The sequence below is a fragment of the Zingiber officinale genome, chromosome 4B (genome assembly GCF_018446385.1).
Source record: "Zingiber officinale cultivar Zhangliang chromosome 4B, Zo_v1.1, whole genome shotgun sequence".
Classification (NCBI taxonomy): domain Eukaryota; kingdom Viridiplantae; phylum Streptophyta; class Magnoliopsida; order Zingiberales; family Zingiberaceae; genus Zingiber; species Zingiber officinale.
In genome coordinates, this window is record NC_055993.1 from 5,591,939 (window position 1) to 5,613,346 (window position 21,408).

At 41.3% G+C, this 21,408-nt stretch overlaps 1 protein-coding gene across 1 annotated transcript; it reads right to left on the reverse strand.

The window, feature by feature from the left end:
- Positions 1-6,268: 6,268 nt before the first annotated feature.
- On the reverse strand, positions 6,269-7,573 carry LOC121977333 (bZIP transcription factor 44-like). Its single transcript, XM_042529917.1, has one exon. It carries the CDS (start codon positions 6,845-6,847, stop codon positions 6,476-6,478), a length of 372 nt encoding a protein of 123 aa, XP_042385851.1. The 5' UTR covers positions 6,848-7,573; the 3' UTR covers positions 6,269-6,475.
- Between the last annotated feature and the right edge of the window lie 13,835 nt (positions 7,574-21,408).

Consider the following 21,408-nt stretch of genomic DNA (forward strand, 5'->3'; position numbering starts at 1 on the left):
CAGCTCGTCTCGGTCCGGGTCTTGTTCGCTCGGGCTCCAATAGCTTGGGTGATCTTGGTCATCCGGAATAGGGCTCATCCAAATCCAAGTTCCGGCCTTCTCCTCGAGCAGCCTTCCTTCCCGGCTTCTCGTCCCTCGAACGCCGCGCACGTTCTTCTCGTTCACCGGTGTACTCTTCCGCGGTCACCTCATCCCTCGGACGCACTGAGCCCGTCGGCTCTCTCCCCGTGCCGTCCTTCTCGCTAGCCGCGTCTTCCGCTCGACTTCCTGTGTTCCTAAGCTCCTGCACACTTAGACACAAGGGTTAAACAAACGCAGGACCTAACTTAGCTTGTTTGATCACATCAAAATACCTTGGGGTTCCAACAATATAATCATGGGTTAAAGAAATGTCAATTTGGATTTTGATATTTTCATGAGTAGATAAGGGGCAATCTAGGTTACTCTTAGGTGTAGCTAAGGATTCAAGGAGACTTAGATAGATAATCTAGGTACTTTATTTAAGCTAAACTACCATGCTTTGTTTGCCCATCACATGCCATGACATCATTTTTACATTCATGCTTTATTATGAAAAATACAAAATACCATGTCATGTCATACATTGTGGCAAAAGGCGAATACGCTCGCCCCTAGCTCCCCCGCCAACCCATCCCAGGGCCAACATGGAAGAGGTAAATCACGGGTGGCTACTAGCCTTTGGAATAGTGACTAGTACATAAAGGAGGCATTTACCTTGGCTTTGCCGAGATTCGAACCCCAGACCTCATTGTGGCAACACCTCATGTGCTAGCCACTAGACCCATCCGAGGGGACCATGTCATGTCATACATACATCATGTAGTCATAGCAAATTTTTTCTTTTGAAAAATCATTTATATTTGATGTATGCCATAACTCATCATGCATCACTTTTAATTTCTTGCAATTAAGGACTAATGACATTTATTAACAAGTAACATCCTTGGTGGATGTTCAAAATACTTAAAATACCTAGATAGAAATGCATGATCCCTAGTTTAGGGAAAAACCAAATTTTACATCTCACAAAGACTTATAAGGTGACTTGTATGTGTTTTAGTGCACATTAGATACAAGTGAGATGTTAGGATGATAAACAAAACTCAAGATGTTGATTTAGTGCATCTAGTTGAGTTTAAGGTTCATCAAAACACATTGTTATGTGTTTTCCAATCATTGGGAAAGCTAATGTACAACTCATGTGCATTGACCCCAAAGAACATGGTTGGATATTGGTTTTAAAAATGACTTTAAATACACTTTGGAAAACCTTGGTGAAGACTATCTTTTGATAGTAATCATCATTGAAAAGTTAGACATAAACTTGAAGAAAACACTAAAGTTTTTACAAGTTTTCAAGTTTATGTCAATCTTTGAAAATAGGAAGTATTTTTTTAGAAAATTATTTTTCCTCGATAGTGTATACCCTAAGTAATGTCTACACGAATTTTCACGATTTTTAGAATTTTGTAGAATTTTTAGGGAGTTTCTGAAAATCACTGAAATTGCATTTTAGCTTTTCAGTGCTTCAATCGATCACCCGATCGATTGAAGTGTCTCAATCAATCGGGCGATCGATTGAGAAGACATTTCTCGTGAACAGAAGCTCAGTGCATTGATCGACCGATCGATCCACACTGCTTCAATCGATCCATTGATCGATTGAAGTGTTGAATTTGGCTGGGAAAGCTTGTTTTCAGCATGTTAGACCACATTTAGTCTAGGTAACCATTCCTAACCCCTCAAAACACATTTATTTACATTTAGGGGGAGTTTTCATGATGAAAACAAGATTGGATTGGTTAAGAAAGACTAAGTAGAAGTTTAGGTTGAGGTTTGGTTTCATTATTGAATTTTTGAACCTCAAAACTTCTAAATTTTGAGTTTCCTAAAGATTTAGGGATTCCAAGTCATTGTTGGTGCAATGACAGAAGTTACGTGCATGCCTTTAGGGGGAGTTACTCTTTAAGGACATGAAATTTATTTTCCGACACCATTGAAGGTGGTTAAACCTTCTTTTAGAAAGACAATTGCTCAAGATTGAGCGTTGAAAAGCAATGGAGAGTGGATATTTTCATTGAGGGGTTATGGATGCTCTAGGATGAGCATCATAACGTGGAGTACTGTTCCAGGGTGAGCAGTTAATACAGTGAAGGGTATGAGATCTTCATTGTTGGATTGGTTAACACTCAAGGGTGAGCGTTGAAGATAATGAAGGGTATGAGACCTTCATTATGGTGTTGTAAACAACGAGTGAAGTTGTGAACAACGTGAGTAACTCTTCAGAGGGAGAGTTCTTTTTGATGTGTGCCAATATGGGGAGAATGTAAGGTTTAAGTTAGGTATTCATTACCTAAAGAGGGAGTTTGCCTTCTAGGAAAGGTGGAGAATGAAGGAAACCCTCATTCATGCCTTGGCATGAAGGAAGTTGAGGCTATGAGATTAGCCTAACTTAAAGGTATTGTCAAACATCAAAAAGGGGGAGATTGTTGGTGCAATATTCCCTAGGTCAAGGTTGACCTGGTTGACTAAGCTTGAGAAGGCTCAAGCCTGAGTCTTGATGTTTGAGTTTCGATGTTTGACAATACATGGAGATTGCATGTGCAATTGTTCATGTGAGGAGATTGTTGGTACAATTCTCCATTGGTAAAGGTTGGCCAGTTAGATGTGAAGAAGAGTCAAGTAGGTCAAGATTGACAGGATACTTGACTGAAAAGTCCTGGTGAGTGAAGCCAGGTAGTTGGAAAATCCTGGTGAGTGAAGCCAGGTGAAAGACCTAGTGAGTGAAGTTAGGTAGATGTGAAAGACCTAGTGAGTGAAGCTAGGTAAAATTCCTGGTGAGCGAAGTTAGGCAGTTGGGAAGTCCTAGTGAGTGAAGCTAGACAGAAGTTAAAGTCCTGGTGAGTGAAACCAGGCACGGGAAAAGTCCAAGTGGGTCAAAGGGATTGACTGGACACTTGGCACGAGGAGAAAAGTCCAAGTGGGTTAAAGGGATTGACCGGACACTTGGTGAGGTAGTCCTAGCGGGTCAAGAGTGACAAGATGCTAGGCATGATGTACTAATATGTCATGGTTGACCGGATGTTGGTTTTAGGGGACTTTGGACTTGTTTGGGCAAGAAATCATGAGCTGGATCGATCAACCGATCGATTGGGTGAGTCCCCGCGAAAATCTCCTTCCCAATCGATTGGGAAGCTGACGACGTCACACAGAAAGCCTCCCAATCGATCGGCCGATCGATTAGGAGCCTCCAATCGATCGGGCGATCGATTGGGAGCTGGGATTTCGCGCGATAAGTCCTGGATCGATCGACAATCAATCCAGGTGATTTCTATAGAGAACAGAGGCACTCAAGATCGATTGGCCGATCGATCCAAAACCTCCCCAATCGATTGAGAGCAATTCAATCGATTGGGATCTGACCGTTGGCGCAGGTTATAGCCGTTGGCGAGCGATTTTCTACATACGGCTTCCATTCTCTTCTACGCACGATCACAGCGAAGACTACAACGATTTCTCCACTCTCATAACCAGATCTTGAAGGCTCTTAGAGACAAGTGTAGGTACACTTCCAAGGTTCAAGAGACAACAACAAAGAACAAGTAAGCAAGAAGAAGAAGCTCTTTACTTGTATCTTTTGTATTTTCTTCTTGCGTGAGTTGTATTTGTTGTGTGGGTTTGTATAAGGCTTCTCCGCCTTCGGTAGTTACTGTAAAGGAGTGTTTTCATAGTGGAGAGTGCTCGTGTGTGTGGATCCTTGGATTAGTCACCTCTTCTTGAGGTGAATATCAAATAAATCCTTGTGTTAGCATTGTATTTTTGTTTCTTGTACATTCTGCTACATATTATCATAAAGAAGCAAGCTACAAGTGCGCAACGAGCTATTCACCCCCCTAGATACATTTTGACCCTAATAGTTGTGTGTGTAGATCCATGTAACTGGCGATGTGCTCAACAATAATGGAGCCAATAATCACACAGCATGCAATCATGTGAGATGATGCATGACACTAAGCATGGAAATATCCTGATCCTATCTACCTCCAAAAATATGTACCAAAATGCGTAGATCAAATAATCAGATCTAGGTACACAGGACAGATATGGTAAATGACTAGTTCGGTATATCACATGACATGGTATGTCACTACCTCTATAACATAAATAATAAATAGGGGCATGAATGCTAAACAGGTAACAAACAAAACATGCTCGGAAACAAATAGTGATATACCGATGCAGATATAAACATAATTATTACTACTTGTTAAAATCTACTAAGCATATCAACATGACATTATCTAAAAGATAAGTCAAGGTACCCGCCTCCAATAAGAGGATCGTATTCGAAATAGATCCCTCGTCGAGACACCGTCTCGAATCAAAGTCTTGTGATATCAAACATAATGTATTTAGCTATATAGCTAAATAAAAATCTCCAAACCTATTTATTAATCTTATCCTTCCTTTATATTTAAAATCCTTGAATTAAACAAATTCTTACTATTTCACCTTTCAATTAGGATTTGCAACTAGCATTATCAACCTAAACTTAATTAAATTCAAGTACAATTTATCATTATCCTTTCCTAGCTTTAAATCTGTGTACGCTACAACAATTCTTCTACATTTTACCTCAACACTAAGCCTCTTCTGTTGGTCCACAGCTACGGATCGTAGCTGCTGGAAATCCTTGGAAAAACACCACTACTCTTGTTGGAAACCTCCGCACTGCCATGATAAAAGAGGATCAAGGAAGCAACCATGAAATTTATTTACTACCACAATCCAGCAGCAACATTATCTATTCAGAACTTACCAAATGCCAACAACTTAGACTAAGTCAACCTCCTCCTTAAAAAAAAAAACCCTTAGCTGAAACAAGATCAGCCACAATAGATTAAAAACACTAATCTGCCATATAAACCAAAACTAAGCAAGTATTAATCCCTCCACAACAGAAACTGAAAATGAGATCATGACCTACCTCTATTCTAGATCAGTGAGAGGAAGAACTCGGCATCTGGAAACTAGGGCACAACATGGAGGCGATCGACGCTGTTCCGTGCGGCGACAGCGCTGTGCAGAGGTGCGGCAGAGAGGGACAGATCTAGGGCAGAGGAGTTTGACCGGCTGTCGGCGCTCGGGAGAGGAGAAGAGGAGAAGAAGGGTCGTTTTCCTTGGCCTCTGCTTTATGCGCGAGGGAGAAGGAAAGGAAGAGGCGTGATGGTGGCTTGGTGTCGCACGAGAGGGGCGGCGGTGCGTCCTGATCTCAGCGGTGGAGATAGGGAAGAAGAAGGGAAAGAAACAGAAGAAGATGCAAAATCCTCGGCCACAACTTTAATCGCGAGGAAGAAGAAACCGTCGTGTGCGGCGCCGGTTAGGAAAAGGAGGAGACGACGTCGAGCAAAGTGGGAGGCTAGGGCACGCGGGAGGAGAAAAGAAAATAAAGAAAAAGAAAAACAAAACAAAAAAAAAGAAAAATCAAACTTTTCCTCATTAAAATGGGGTAGCCTAAACAGGCTTTCCCGAGGCCCAATATTTGATCCTCTTAAACTCGTCATACGAGCTCCGAAAAATTCTCAAAAAATTTTGAAAATTTTTCTTATGGTTATTCGCCCTTTTTCGGTATTTTACAGACGACATGGTTGGTGGCATGGCCAAACAGAGGATCGTACGATGGAAGCTTCCATTGTCATGTCAGAGATATGTTCAGCTCATTGAGGTATGGTGTAAGAGACGCTTTCCTGACATGTCTTTTTAGGGAAAGATTTGAGAAACATGCACGCCTCGAGGAGCATGCACGTGTGCCCTTAGAGCCCTATATAAAAGGCCCCAAGATTCGACGGAGGTATGCTGAGATTACTGTAGCTACTGTTACTCTGCTTCTTTCGATTCGCTTCTTTCTCTGCTCCCACATCGCCGGTGACTGACTTGAGCATCGGAGGGTCATTGTCGGGGAACTCCTCCCTGGCTCGGCACTGACGTTGCTGTAGTTGCAGGATCACCTTATTCGGAGTCCACTCATGGTCAACAAGAGCATCACGTTCTCCTAGCATCCATAGCCTAGACTCTCGGACAGGATCACCTTATGTACTACAGTCTAGGTTCAAAAAAACATGAAGGCTTGCTGATACTTTCATCATCAATCTAACTTTTTAGTTTTTAAATGCATTCAAACAATTCAAATACTGTTTTTTTGCAAACACACGCGTACGTATGCATATGTAGTAGGACTGTCACAGAATAGAACCCATGATCTTCATATTTATACTAAAAACTGAAATATCTTGATTGCATTTAACACAGAAATACAAGCTACAACAGACATTGAAGGTGACCCACTCAATTATGAAGCACTGAGACAACAGCTAACCTCCCTTTTATCTGTCAGCAATAAAACATGTTCTCTGCTGAAGCCATGATGAGCAAGTTCCATGGTCTGAGGACCAGCTTATAGGAGGCTACTGCTTATAGTGTTGGTATCATTCAAACAGAAAAGGATCTCATAAAGAGACTGCAGCCTGTTGTTGAGTTCCATCATCTGGGTCCTCAGGACAGAGTTCTCAGTCTCCATAGCAAAATATTGCTGTGTGGTGAGGCTCAAGTAGGTTGAGATTTGACTGTTGTCCTTCCTCAGCTGGTTCACTTGGGCTGTCAGATCATCCAGATGTTTCTGTTTGCGCATCCTCGACCTCTTTGCAGACTCACGGTTTGATATCTTTCTTTTCCGCTTCTTCTGGTCGATCAGTGCCTGTAGATCCTCTTCGGAGCCTGAGTTTTGCAACAGGATGGAACCGGAGGAAGATCCATGGGCAGAAGCCATGCAGTGAAATGATTTGTTTAACAATTATCTTCAAAAGTTTAATACTAATGCTTCAGGAAAGAGTAGATCCTGAGTTACTTAGATGAAATTATTAGACAATATATATGGAAATGACGAGGATCAGGCCCAGGATTTCAGATCTCAGAACAAGTTCATGAAAACACGTAGAACCAGTAGAGGAAGACAACAGAGAAGGATTGAACAAGATGAGTCCTGCGCCGAATACTGGAATGTATCATAAAACCAGAGAGGAGGATCTCACTTATAATAGGCAACATAGATTATAAAGATGAGAAGCAGACGCTGCATGTGAATGGAAACAAAATAGGATAAGTGCCAGCCGAAGGTCAGATCTTGAAACTACTTCAAGGATTGAGCAAAGGCCAGATCTTGACCCTAAAGCTCTTTCTTCAGAGAAATTTTTGGCAGAGTTTCCCCTGCAAATGACTGGTTATAATAGATTAACAAGAGCAGCAGCAAGCACACAATGTTTGATCAGAACCCAAAAAAAATCGCAGGAGAAACAGAAATGGAAAGAAAAACTTGAAAAACCAGCAGAGTCTTCAGTAAGCTAAGCAAGGAAGAAGAACAGAGGGGGAAAGGGAATTGTAGCCTTGGCGAAGGGTGGAATTTATAGAACAATCTCCACCCCTGCAAAGGGACACAACATGGTAATTTCAATAAAAGAGATGGGGAGAAAAGGAAAGGAAGCGTGGACCTTGGAATCTTTTGCTTGTGGTAGTCAAGAAGAGTGATCTCACCCTCGATTTTTTTTTTACTGGGAACAGATTCTGCCGCTTCTGTCGATTATTCTAAAAGACTTGGAAATTTCATGTAAGTCTAAAAGACTTTGCAAACTTTAGGCTTGGGCAAACAGAGTAGATTCTCTGCCACGAAGGCACTAAGTAATTGTCTGTATGGGAACAAATATTTCAATTCATTCACTGTCGTATGTTGCAGGTTAAAAGAGGAAAAGTATTTAACAAATGGCAGCAACAGAAAGGCACCATTTAAAGCAACTTCAGGTATATTCTCTCTACTAAAAAAATGTTTATAACACGTAGCTTTATCTGATTCCCTCATACTTTCCTTTAAATCTCTTTTATTGCCTTAATATTTACAGGAGCTGAAGTTCTAAGAGCAAATTACACCACCACCATAAAGCATGAGCTAGCTTTCCATGTATCTTTTGACCTCGAATCCCACTTCAATTCCTCCCTTGCCATATGTCTTTCGAGAACATGCACTTGGCAAAGGAGTCGCACGATTACTCGTTAAACTTTCGCACTTTTTAGAAGCCATGCTACCACCCTCTCCACCTCATGTTCCACTTGAGATAGTGAGCATCATGTGCCCCACAAACTAAGGGCCATGAATCCATGGCAACCGCACTTAGTACACTTATGCCCACCTCGACGATTGGCCACACTTCACTGTTGAATGTGTGGAGGAGCCTTAATGGCATGGCAATCTTTGTGCCTTTTTTTTTTAAATGAGTAACGAACAAAACCAAATCTTCGTGGCTAAGTTTCGCGCGATCTATAAAGGAATAGCATATTATAGATTGTGAGATCCAACCGCACTCATGCATATCGCGCCTTAGGTAGGTCTCCATGATCATGGGTATAACTTGATATATCTATGATGGCCACACGATTGGTTCTTTAACACGCTAAGCTTAGAATCAATCGTGTCATGAAAGAATCACATACAATAATTACAAATTGAATATTTTTAAAATCATTCAAAGGAAGACAGAAATGTTAGTCCCCTTTCATGCCCTAGCTAATTAAGTCCCGATATCCAACTTGATGATAATATATATAGTAAAAGAGCCATAAACATGATAGGGACATATTTAACTTTATTTATTTGTAGCATTTTCTTTCTATACAACAAAATTTGTAGGAAAAAAACAATGGGTGAAATAAAACATGAATATTGTAGGCTCAAAAGTGCTAGAGAAAGATGTGGTGAATAACATGTTGGTGCAGGAAGTATCCGATGATCGAACTTTTATTTTTATAATGATAAAGGAATTCAAAATTAAGTTTATTTGTGATCTAATATGTCTGGTTGAGCTTGCAGGAAAGTCCTAAGGGTCCTTAGGCAAAAGTCTTAGCTGTGGTTAGACAAGGTAAAAACCCTAGGGGGTGGTAACCCTAGGTCCTAGGAGGTGGTAACCCTAGGTGGAGAAAAACCCTAAGGGGTGGCAATCTTAGGTCCTAGGAGGTGGTAACCCTAGGTGGAGGAAAATCCTAAGGGGGGGAGTAACCTTAGGTCCTAGGGGGTGGTAACCCTAGGTGGAGAAAAACCCTAGGGGGCGGTAACCCTAGGTCCTAGGGGGTGGTAACCCTAGGCGGAAAGTCCAGTCGGTCTGGAGGATTGTACTGGCATCATGTAATCTCTTTTGAGGGGAGTAGGTGAGGACGCGTTCCCCTAAAGAGGGAACAGTAGGCGTCGGTTCGACCTAGGGTTTCCGATCGAAAATCCGAAGTCAGAACCGGACAGTCCGGAGACGGCCAATTACTGCTTTTACTATATTTTATGTGTGTTAACTTTGTCTTGCAGGGTATGTGTGTGTTTGGTGAACTAACATGCTTTGCGGGGACAAATGAGTAAGGCAATACTCGGATGAACAGTGTCCGAGGCGCCTCCATGGAGCTTGGAGGTGCCTCGGGTGCAGATTGTGAGCCGGCTATGAAGAGGAGCTGGAGGCGCCTCGGATGGATCTGGAGGCGCCTTGGTCCAGAGCTTGGAGGCGCCTTGGACTGCCTTGGAGGCACCTCAAGTAGGATAAGTGAAGAAATTTTCAGCTCTCATCCACGCGGTTGACTCGGTAGCCTGGAGGCGCCTCGGACAGGCTTGGAGGCGCTCCAGCAGGTTATATAAGGGGGTTCGAGCAGAACCTTTCAGATATCAACTCAAGAGTGCTTCTACTACCACGTGCTGCTCCAAAAGACGCCCTGAAGTGTTGTTTCAAGTTCTCGACGACCCGGTGCTCCGATATTTTGATTCTGTCGTCAGTATATTGTTTTTTTCTATTATTGCACTTATTGTAACACATATCTATACTACTTTTGCACGATATAGTTGTTGCCCACAGAAAGTGATCAACGATCACGGGCCTTGGAGTAGGAGTCACTCTAGGCTTCGAATCAAGTAACTCCTCATGTCTTTGTGTGTGATTGTCTTTTTAATTTCCGCTGTGTTTATTACTCGAGTTTTACTAATCCGAAACGTGTGAAAGCCACGAGCATTATTCACCCCCCTTTAGCGCATCTCGATCCAACAATTAGTATCAGAGCGGGGTAGCGTTGATCTGGTGCAACCACCAATCACGTATTTTTTTCATGGTATTTTCTATTTTTCAGAGTTGATTGGAATTAGCATAATTGCTATTTTCTAATCAAGTTCTTTTCGTTATCGAATTCTTTTCTCGAAGTCGGTGCAACACCACTCGAGAACGTATTTTACCCCTATTTTCATACTGCACTACTAATCCAGGATCAAGTCCTGGGATATTTTTTTTATTTTCTCTGTATCAGATTTAAATGGCCCAATAAGAAGGCTACAACACTGTCCGTCCTCCGCTCTTCACTGGAGAGGACTTCGGTTACTAGAAGGGTAGAATGGAGAACTTCCTGAAGATCCAGTTCGAGATGTGGATGATCATCAAGACTGGATTTGTACTACCAACTGATGGAGACGGCAAACCAACACCCTGCGAAAACTGGGATCCAACATTAATCAAGAAGGTGGAGGCAAATGCTAGAGCAACATGCACCCTCTAGTGCGGATTAATGAAGGAGGAGCTAAACCGCGTCGGCCAGTTCTCTAGTGCCAAGGAGTTGTGGGAGAAGTTGATCGAGCTCCACAAAGGGACGTCTGACACCAAAGTAAGTAAAAGAGACTTAATATTTAATACACTATATAATATTAAATTGCAGGAAGGAGAGACGGCTACCCAACTCCATGCCCGGATCCAAGATCTCCTCAACGGGCTTCATGCGATCGGACAAAAAGTGGAGAACCGAGACATAATCAGGTACTCTCTGAATTGGAGTCAGAAGAAGAACCAGATTCGAACGATGACGACGATGAGCTCACAACCGAAATCGTCAACCTGGTGTAGAAACTCTACAAAAAGAAAGGATTCAACAAAAAGGATGTCAGAAAGGCCATCTAGTCTAAAGAAGTCCAACCAAGCTCAAAGGTTAAATTCGAGGTGACGTGCTACAGGTGCAATCAAAAGGGGCACATCAAGGCGAACTGCCTGAACCAGAAGGATCCGAAAAAACTAAGGAGAAAGAAGGCCCTGAAGGCGACGTGGGATGAGTCCTCTTCCGAGGAAGACGACGACGAAGAACTCGAGCAGATGAGTTTTCTCGTGTTAACAGCCCGGGACCACACCAACGAATCTGGAAACGAGGACGAATCAGAAGCCGAGTCCGAGAGAAGCCACGAATCCGTATCCGTATCCGTTTCCGAAGGGCCAAACCCCTCTATAAGTATGAATCGTCTTTACAATTTAATTAATTATTTAATGCATAAAGTAGCTAAGTCTAAGATTCGGATCAAGTCGCTTTTAAAGGAGGTAACATCCCTTAAAGAAGTGACTAATACCGAATCCTTGACTGACCCAGTTCAGACTGTAACCTCAACTCAAGTCCAAAAACTTGAGGAAGAGAATTCCAGCTTGAAAAGTCAAGTCAAGGATTTGAAGACTACATTGGAACGGTTCACTTTGGGCTATAAGAATCTTGATATGATTCTTGGAAAACAAAAAGCTGTTTACAACTGATCCAGACTTGGGTTCAAAGCTAAATAGAAGTTTCGATCTTATTTATCACTTATTAACAGACCGAATAGTAAGATAGTCTAAGCATGGGTACCCAAGTCCAACTTGGTCAATCAAGTTGGATATGGTCAATATTGGGTTTTCAAGGATCAAGTACATTACCTTGATAGATCATATCGATGCTATGATCCAGAGGGAGCCAAAAGAAAATCTGTATTAATAAAAAGATAAACCATTAAAAGAACATAATTAAAATTAATTAAAAATTAAATTAAATTAGAATAAATTAAATTAAATTAAATTTATTAAAAATTAAATCAGAATAAATTAAATTAAATTAAATTAAATTAAAAATTGAATTTATAAAAGTATATACAAATCCTAAAAGGTAAATCAATAATGTAGGAGGAGGCTTCAGAACATCTGACACCTCCAAAAATAATCTACCCGACAGTGTAACCAAGATTAGCTTACCCGGCAGGGTAATTAGGGCTAGAATAAAAAGAGATAACAGTTTAACTTGACCTATGGTACTGGTGAAATTTTGGATGATAGTACGTTAGGAAAGCTTAGTCTATGCATGTCTAGGATGATATGACTTCGACCTGCTGCATTTGGCTAAGTGGAATTGACCGAAACTACCCCTTACGGATCCTAACTAGTTAGACCAAGGTTTTGTACTAAGTTCGGTGGATAGGAGTATTTGGAAAACCTCGAAGACATGGTTACTCTAATGATGTCCAGGTGACTCACCATAGTCCAGAAGTTTATCCGAAGAATGCCTATTTGTTGAACTCTAAGCTAAACCTGAATCTAACACAAAGTTAAACCAAACCCTATAATTAAACTCAATTCATCTCACAAAATTATAGGACTCCTTGATTGAAAAACTTAGATCGGGTGAGATAATTAAGGACTAATTAAAATTAAATTAGATTAAAATTCAAATTAAATTCAAATTAAGTTCAAATAAAATTCAAATTAAATTCAAATTAAGTTCAAATAAAATTCAAATTAAATTCAAATTAAGTTCAAATTAAATTCAAAATGTTTTAAAAAACATATTTAAAAATCTAAAATGTTTTAAAAACCTTTTAAAAACTTATTTAAAAACATTTTAACTTATTTAAAAATATTTTAAAAAACTTATTTAAAAATATTTTAAAAACTTATTTTAAAACCTTTAAAAAATTTATTTAAAAATGTTTTAAAAACTTATTTAAAAACCTTTTAAAAATCTTATTTAAAAACCTTTTAAAAATCTTATTTAAAAATGTTTTAAAAACTTATTTAAAAATCTTTTAAAAAACTTATTAATTTTTTTTTAAACCTTATTTAAAAATCTTTTAAAAAATGTATTAAAAACTTATTTAAAAATGTTTTAAAAACTTATTTCAAAATCTTTTAAAAAACTTATTTAAAAATGTTTTAAAAACTTATTTAAAAACCTTTTAAAAACTGTTTTAAAAACCTTTTAAAAATTTGTTTAAAAATATTTTTAAAAACTTATTTAAAAATGTTTTAAAAACTTATTTAAAAATCTTTTAAAAAACTTATTTAAAAACCTTTAGAAAACATATTTTGTAAAATTCGGCAATTAAATAATAAGGGTTATTGGACGAATAACCTTAACGGAATTTTTAAGAATTTTTAGAAATTTTTCTAGATTTAATCGGAGCCCATATGATGAGTTTAAAAGAGACGGATCGGTTAAGCTAGTTAAAGCCTATTAGAAATACCTGGGGGTGGGAGTTGATTGAGAAATCGATCTAGGGTTTTATTTTACAAATCCCTAAGTTATAAATATAATCTTCCCGTGCCCTAACTCCCACACCCGCCGAACTCCTCATCTTCCTCGAGCCCTCTCCTTCTCGCAATTTTCTCGAGCCTCACCTCTCGACACCGCCGACTTCATCCTTCCCCTCTCCCTCTCGCGAGATCCCACACCACCTCTAGCGATCTCCCTTCCTCACTCGAGCACCAGCTGGTCTCCTCTCTTCCTCGCGCAAGAGCACCACGGCAGCCGGCGACCTCCTTTCTTGAGCCATCACAGCCGGCGATCTTGTCCTCACGCGAGTACCACAGCCGCCTCAACACCCGATTGCGCCGGTGTTGCTCATCCCGGTGCTAGCCGAACCCTAGGTTGGCTCCAGCCAGTTGCTTCCACCTCCGTTGTGCCACACAAGTTTGGGTCGACTCCGGATCAGCCCAAATAGAGCCCTACCGCCAACACATCTGTGCCCTAATTGATCCAGTAGGTATAAACTCTCTAGGTATGGGTTTTGGGAAGTAGATTGGGAGTGTCCGTGCAAAACAATTCCAATGATGTCTCTATTTTCTTCGTGGAGTCTTCTTGGTTTTCTGCCACCGATTTGGGAGGTCTTCGAATTGTTTTCGATGTTGCTTTACTTCAATTTAGTGGATTACAATTAGCTAGGTAGATTTGCGTGTTTGCAACCTGTTTTAGTTTCCTTGCACTACTCCTTCATGGAATTTTCTTCTTTAAACGCCGGATAGAATTGGGAAGTGGGGGGATTTGATCCAATGTTGTTTTTGTTTACTTTGGATATCGATAGTTTTTGAGGCAAATTCAATGTGCTTTAATGCATTTCCAAGATGGTTCTAGCTTTTCCTTGGTGATTTCAAAGTTTCAGATAGGTTTTATTGGGTAGATTTAATATTTTGGACAGATTTAGGATTTGAGGTTTATATTTGATGAAGCACTTCTTCCTTGTAATGTTTCTTTGATTTTCCCGCAACGAGTTGGGTAGATTGCCAATTGTTCTAGGATTGGGTTAGATATAGTTTGAGGATTGTTATTAACTATTTGATACATAAGAAGATAGCTAATTTTGTGTGCACTAGTGCAGGATGTTGATTGAAGACGTTTGACACGATCTATGTATAAAGGCGGGTACTTCTTGTTTTGTTTCTTTTAGTACTTTGACCTTGGTGCATGAACTATTTTTGGATAAGGATTATTTTTATCTTGACTCCACCTTTATTTTTCCTACGCTTGATACTTCCACTCGATCTTTGAGATATTCGTTTCCATATCTATACAGTCTCTCATTGTTATCCATGATACGTAGCAGATACTAGATACCATGTTTGCTGGTTTTGATTGTTGTTTATTTATGTACAGTATTGAGCATGCAGGCTTCATGTAACACACCTAATTTTTGCTTATATTTATATGATGGTTGTTGCATTTGACGCATCATATCATTGCATGCATGTCAATGATAAATTCTCCCTTGTGGTCGAGAGAGTCGTTGACCAGGGCCGCATCCTCGGCCACTCGCGAGAGTGGTAGCTGGAGTAGATGCCACTTGTCCTGTCGTGCCACCCTCGGCCACTCATGGGTAGTAGTAGCTGGAGTAACGAGCAGCATGGACCCTATCGCAGATGTAGCTAGTTATCTACTATGCAACTGTCCCCTCGGCCACTCGAGAGAGTGGTAGTTGGAGGGTGTACAGTCTGTCACTGACCCGGCCTCTCGACCATACAGGGGTCATAGTGCGGAGAGGTGGGCGGGAGTAACCATCCGTGCATACGCTGTTATTATTATACCTGCTGTTATTGTTGTTTATTTATGCTGCTGTTATTGGCATATGCTGTTGTTGCTAGTTTATACTGCTGTTGTTTCTTATGTTGATATGCTTACTTGTGTTGAGATATATACTCGTTGTAGGTGTTTAGACACTATTTAATTATTGGTAATTTGTATATACCTTACCTATTATCCTTGTAGTTATTAGTACTACAATAGCAGATCTGCGCTACTCCTGACCTTCTATTGTTAGCCTAAGATATGACTTCAGGTATGAACATTTATGTTAATATCATGATAGTATCTGCTATTTCCTTTATGAGACTGTATACTCTTGGCTCACTTTTTAGTTGTATGTTATGTTCATGCACTATCTTTCCTTTACCCGCTGAGTTCCAACACTCACCACCTCGTAAACTGGTTTTCTTTCACCAGGTAGCTGTAGATGATTCATGGATGCTTGGAGAGATGTCGGCTGCCAGTCCTGGGTCCTGCGTTATATCGATTTTATTTTCGCTTTACTTATTTTTTTTTTCTTTTAGTATATAGCAGTATTAGTATTGTATGAATTGGTCTATGTTTGGAGTTTGATTTGTGGTAGTTTGCTTTCGTGATCTTGTGGTTGTGTAAGCCTATTGGCTAGTAAACTTTAGTTGTGGATTGTGGGTTTCTCTCTATTTTTCGCTGTGTTTTTGATATAGCCGAGTGGGCTAAATATTAACTACGTGGTTGTTTTATTCATTTATGTCCAGCCGTGTAGGCTGCGTATATTAACTGCGTGGTTATGCTGTTTATGTTTCTATTTGTGCATATATTCCAACCGAGTGTGGCTGATGTATATTTTGTATGTAGTAATGCTTGAGATTGTCATCCATACAGGGGAGATGCTGCCGAAATTTCTTCTGGCAGGGACTCCTCTAGGGGCGTGACAATTTTTGGTATAAGAGCTGTTTCGATCTTATTTCAATTTATGATTTTCGAGTTAATATGATACTAATTTTTTGTATTAGAGCCAAGTTGCGATGCTTGGATTTTTGAGTTAATTTGATACCAATTTTTTGTATTAGATCAGGTTTCGATGTCTGTTTTTCATGTTTCAGATTTTAGAGTTTATGATGTCGGGTTATGATGTTTGTTTTTTAGGTTAATCTGATACCAAATTTTGGTATCAGAGCAAGGTTGCGAAGCCTATTTCTATGTTTCAGATTTTACGATGTGTCTTTCGTGTTTTGAATTTTCGGGTTAATCTGATACCAATTTTTGGTATCAGCGCCAAGTTTAGCATGTCTGTTTTTCGTATTTGGTTTACGAGACCTATTATCGTGTTTGGTTTTTCGTAATTTGATTTTCTTGATGTGACTTTTCGATTTTGGGACCAGGCAGCGGCAGGATATCTCCGAGCTATAGGATGTAAGTGGTCTATTGTTAAATCATTTTCTTAATGGTACCTATACACTTATGACTAACAGGAATGACATGAAGAGGGTCTACCGTTATGCGTACCCGTGGACAAGGTCGACCACGAAAACAACCCACAGTGTCGATGGGTCCTGAACCTGTTGCTCAAGGGATGGAGTCTATAGGAGACCGGAATGAGGGTGATTCGGGTAGCAGAGATCAGAATCCTCCAACCTCTACTAGGGAGCATGAGTTTCAGACACAGGGAGTACCATTTTCTACACCTGCTCCGGACACAACCAGATGGGTGATGAATAGAGATCGAATACCTTTGTTGGCGAAGTCCATAAAAGATCGTATTACTCTATTCCATGGTGGTGTTGATCCTTGGGTGGCTCGTAGCTAGTTGAAGAACTTGGAGGACACATTTGGGTATATGACGTGTACAGATGAAGAGAAGGTGGAGTTAGCTGCATATCATCTTCGGGATCAGGCCGTCACTTGTGGGGCATGCAGAAGATGATCTTTGGGGAACAACACATCACATGACCAATGTATCGGGAAGCATTTGAGAGGAAGTATTTTCCAGTTACATTCTGTCTTGCTCGTCGTTAGGAGTTTCTGAATCTCAAGCAGGGCGATCGTTCTATGATGGAGTATAATACGGAATTCTGTAGATTGGCTGAGTTTTGTCCTCATCTGGTGACTCAAGATTATGATCAGATGCATCAGTTTACTCAGGGACTTGCGACATACATTTGACTTAAGATGTCAGGATTTCCTGGTAGTTCTTATCGAGAGGTTTTAGACAGTGCATTATTCATTGAGATGACTCAGCAACAAGTGAATTTGGAAAAAAAATAATAATAAACAAGTGACACAGAAGAAAGGAAAAAGAGGTCAGAACTCACAGGATACTTCTGGAGGGTCCTCTCCACCTTAGAAGACAAGGCGAACATCGGATGGGGGTTCGCGTTCCTCTCAATGAGACCGGAAGAATGACTTTGCTGGGACCATGTGTTTTCAGTGTGGCTCCAAAAGTCATACCAGAAGCAATTGCCCACTAGATTACTCTATATGCTTCTATTGTAAGCTTCCAGGGCATGAGAGTCGGAATTGTACTCTGAAGGCTCAGTTGGAGACGACTAAAGATACCACTCAAGGCGGGCGACCCACCCAGCCACGTCAACAGAAAGAACCTTAGAGGATTCAGAATGCTTCACATCCGCCGTAGCTGTCGAGCCCCCAGGGAAAGGTGTATCATATCTAGGGTCAGGAGTATCCAGTCGTGCAAGCGACCACGCAATACTCTACCGCAGCATCTTTCCATCAAGCGTGCCCTATACAACAAAACTTTTCTCCTCCATCTAGCCTTACTCAGTATTTCAGCCACAGCCTCAGTACTAGCATTAGCAATTAACTGTCGCACCTCCAGTTCCACCTCAGACTGTTCCAGCGATGCCACCACCGAGCTCAGATGTGGGACATGTTTATGCAGGCACGCGGGAAGAGGTGTAGCGGGCCGAGGGAACGGTCTTCCGGGGTAAGGTTTCAGTTTATACTTTTATTGCACACTTATTGATAGATATTGGTAGTTTATTCAGTTATATCTGGGTATGTTGCTAGGTTGTTACCTTGGATGAGGATTCTCGGAGTTGAGTAGGAAATTTGAGGACCAAATTTTTATTAGTAGGGGAGAATGTAAAATCTAGTAATTAAATAATAAGGGTTATTGGACGAATAACCTTAACGAAATTTTTAGGAATTTTTAGAAATTTTTCTAGATTTAATCGGAGCCCATATGACGAGTTTAAAAGAGACGGATCAGTTAAGCTAGTTAAAGCCTGTTTGGAATTCCCGGGGGTGGGAGTTGATTGAGAAATCGATCTAGGGTTTGATTTTACAAATCCCTAAGTTATAAATATAATCTTCCCGTGCCCTAACTCCCACACCCTCCGAACTCCTCATCTTCCCCGAGCCCTCTCCCTCTCGCAATTTTCACGAGCCTCACCTCTCGACACCGCCGACTTCATCCTTCCCCTCTCCCTCTCGCGAGATCCCACACCACCTTCGGCGATCTCCCTTCCTCACTCGAGCACCAGCCGGTCTCCTCTCTTCCTCATGCAAGAGCACCACGGCAGCCGGCGACCTCCTTTCTCGAGCCATCACAGCCGGCGATCTTGTCCTCACGCGAGCACCACAACCGCCTCAACACCCGATTGCGCCGGTGTTGCTCATCCCGGTGCTAACCGAACCCTAGGTTGGCTCCAGCCAGTTGCTTCCACCTTCACTGTGCCACACAAGTTTGGGTTGACTCCGGATCAGCCCAAACAGAGCCCTGCCGCCAACACATATGTGCCCTAATTGATCCAGCAGGTATAACCTCTCTAGGTATGGGTTTTGGGAAGTAGATTGGGAGTGTGCGTGCAAAACAATTCCAATGATGTCTCTGTTTTCTTCATGCAGTCTTCCTAGTTTTCTGCCACGGATTTGGGAGGTCTTCGAATTGTTTTCGATGTTGCTTTACTTCAATTTAGTGGATTACAATTGGCTAGGTAGATTTGCGTGTTTGCAACCTGTTTTAGTTTCCTTGCACTACTCCTTCATGGAATTTTCTTCTTTGAACGATGGATAGAATTGGGAAGTGGGGGATTTGATCCAATGTTGTTTTTGTTTACTTTGGATATCGATAGTTTTTGGGGCAAATTCAATGAGCTTTAATGCATTTCCAAGATGGTTCTGGCTTTTCCTTGGTGATTTCGAAGTTTCAGATAGGTTTTATTGGGCAGATTTAATATTGTGGACAGATTCAGGATTTGAGGTTCATATTTGATGAAGCACTTCTTCCTCGTAATGTTTCTTTGATTTTCCCGCAACAAGTTGGGTAGATTGCCAATTGTTCTAGGATTGGGTTAGATATAGTTTGAGGATTGTTATTAGCTATTTGATACATAAGAAGATAGCTAATTTTGTGTGCACTGGTGCAGAACGTTGATTGAAGACGTTTGACACGATCTACGTATAAAGGCGGGTACTTCTTGCTTTGTTTCTTTTAGTACTTTGACCTTGGTGCATGAACTATTTTTGGATAAGGATTATTTTTATCTTGACTCCACCCTTATTTTTCCTGTGCTTGATACTTCCACTCGATCTTTGAGATATTCGTTTCCATATCTATACAGTCTCTCGTTGTTATCCATGATACGTAGCAGATACTAGTGTTGGTGCAATATTCCCTAGGTCAAGGTTGACCTGGTTGACTGAGCTTGAATTGAGTTAAGCTCGAGTCTTGATGTTTGGGTTTCGATGTTTGACAATACATGTAGACAACACATGGAGATTGCAGGTGCAATTGTTTATGTGGGAAGATTGTGAAGGAAAGTCAAGTAGGTCAAGGTTGACTGGATACTTGACATAAAGTCCTGGTGAGTGAAGCCAAGCAATTGGGAAAGTCCTGGTGAGTGAAGCCAGATAGGTAAAAGTCCTGGTGAGTGAAGCCAAGCAGGGGAAAGTCCCGGTGAGTGAAGCTGGGCAATGGAAAGTCCTGGTGAGTGAAGCCAGGCAGGGGAAAGTCCCGGTGAGTGAAGCCGGGCAAATGGAAAGACCTGGTGAGTGAAGCCAGGCACGAGGAAATCCAGATGGATCAAGGCTAATCAGACATCTGGTGTTGGAAAGTCCAAGTAGGTCAAAGGGATTAACCAGATACTTGGCACGAGGAGAAAAGGTCCAAGTGGGTCAAAGGGATTGACTAGACACTTGGTGAGCTAGTCCTAGCAGGTCAAAGGTGACCGGATGCTAGGTACAATGTACCAACAGGTCGTGGATTGATCGGATGTTGGTGAGGAGGACTTAGGACTTGTTTTGGGCAAGAAACAGGAGCCGGATCGATCAGCCGATCAATTGTCTTATGCCTTATCGATCGGCTGATCGATTGGGTGAGTCCCGCGTGAAGTCCTCTTCCTAATCGATCAGTGGATCGATTGGGAAGCAGACGTCGATCGCATAGAAAGCCTCCCAATCGATCGGCCGATCGATTGGGAGCCTCCAATCGATCGACTGATCGATTGGGAGGTTCTGCTTTCACACGATAAGGACTAGATCGATCATCCAATCGATCCAGGCTTTTCCCAGGAGCACAGAGGCGCTCTGGATTGATCGGTCGATCGATCCAAAGCCTCCACAATTGATTGGGATTCGACCATTGGCGTCGTATTTAACTGCTGGCGAGCTGTTCTCTCGCTAGAGCTCACGGTTTTCATCTCAGATCTTCACAGCGCTTCCACAGCTTCTCCACAGAGTTCTCACTGCCAGTTCTTGAAGTTCTTGGAGTTTTTTCCAAGTCAAGAGGCGGATCTACAGCGAGAAGAAGAAAGCTAGGGTTAGGGTTTTCTTGTGCAAACTTGTAAGCTTTTGCTTATATTTTATTTCCTTTCCCTTTCTTCTTGTAGTGTGAACTTGTAGGGCTTCTCCGCCTTCGGTAGTTACCGTAAAGGAGTGTTTTATTAGTGGAGGGTGCGTGAGTGTGTGAATCCTTGGACTAGTCACCTATTATTGAGGTGGATACCAAGTAAATCCTCGAGTTAGCGTTGTGTGTTTGTTTCTTTGTATTTTCCGCTGCATTTCATCACAAGAAGCAAGCAACGACGAGCATGAGATCACACCGAGCTATTCACCCCCCTCTAGCTACATTTTGGTCCCAACAAGTGGTATCAGAGCAAGGCCGCTCTTCACCGGAATCATCGCCGGAAGGGGCAACAAGCTAGAGGGTGAAGAAGTTGAAGCAAAATTCTTTAAGCCAAAGATTTCATC

Bases quoted from the DNA above. Each gene is read 5' to 3' on its own strand.
- LOC121977333 (XM_042529917.1), bottom strand. From the start codon at position 6,847: ATGGCTTCTGCCCATGGATCTTCCTCCGGTTCCATCCTGTTGCAAAAC.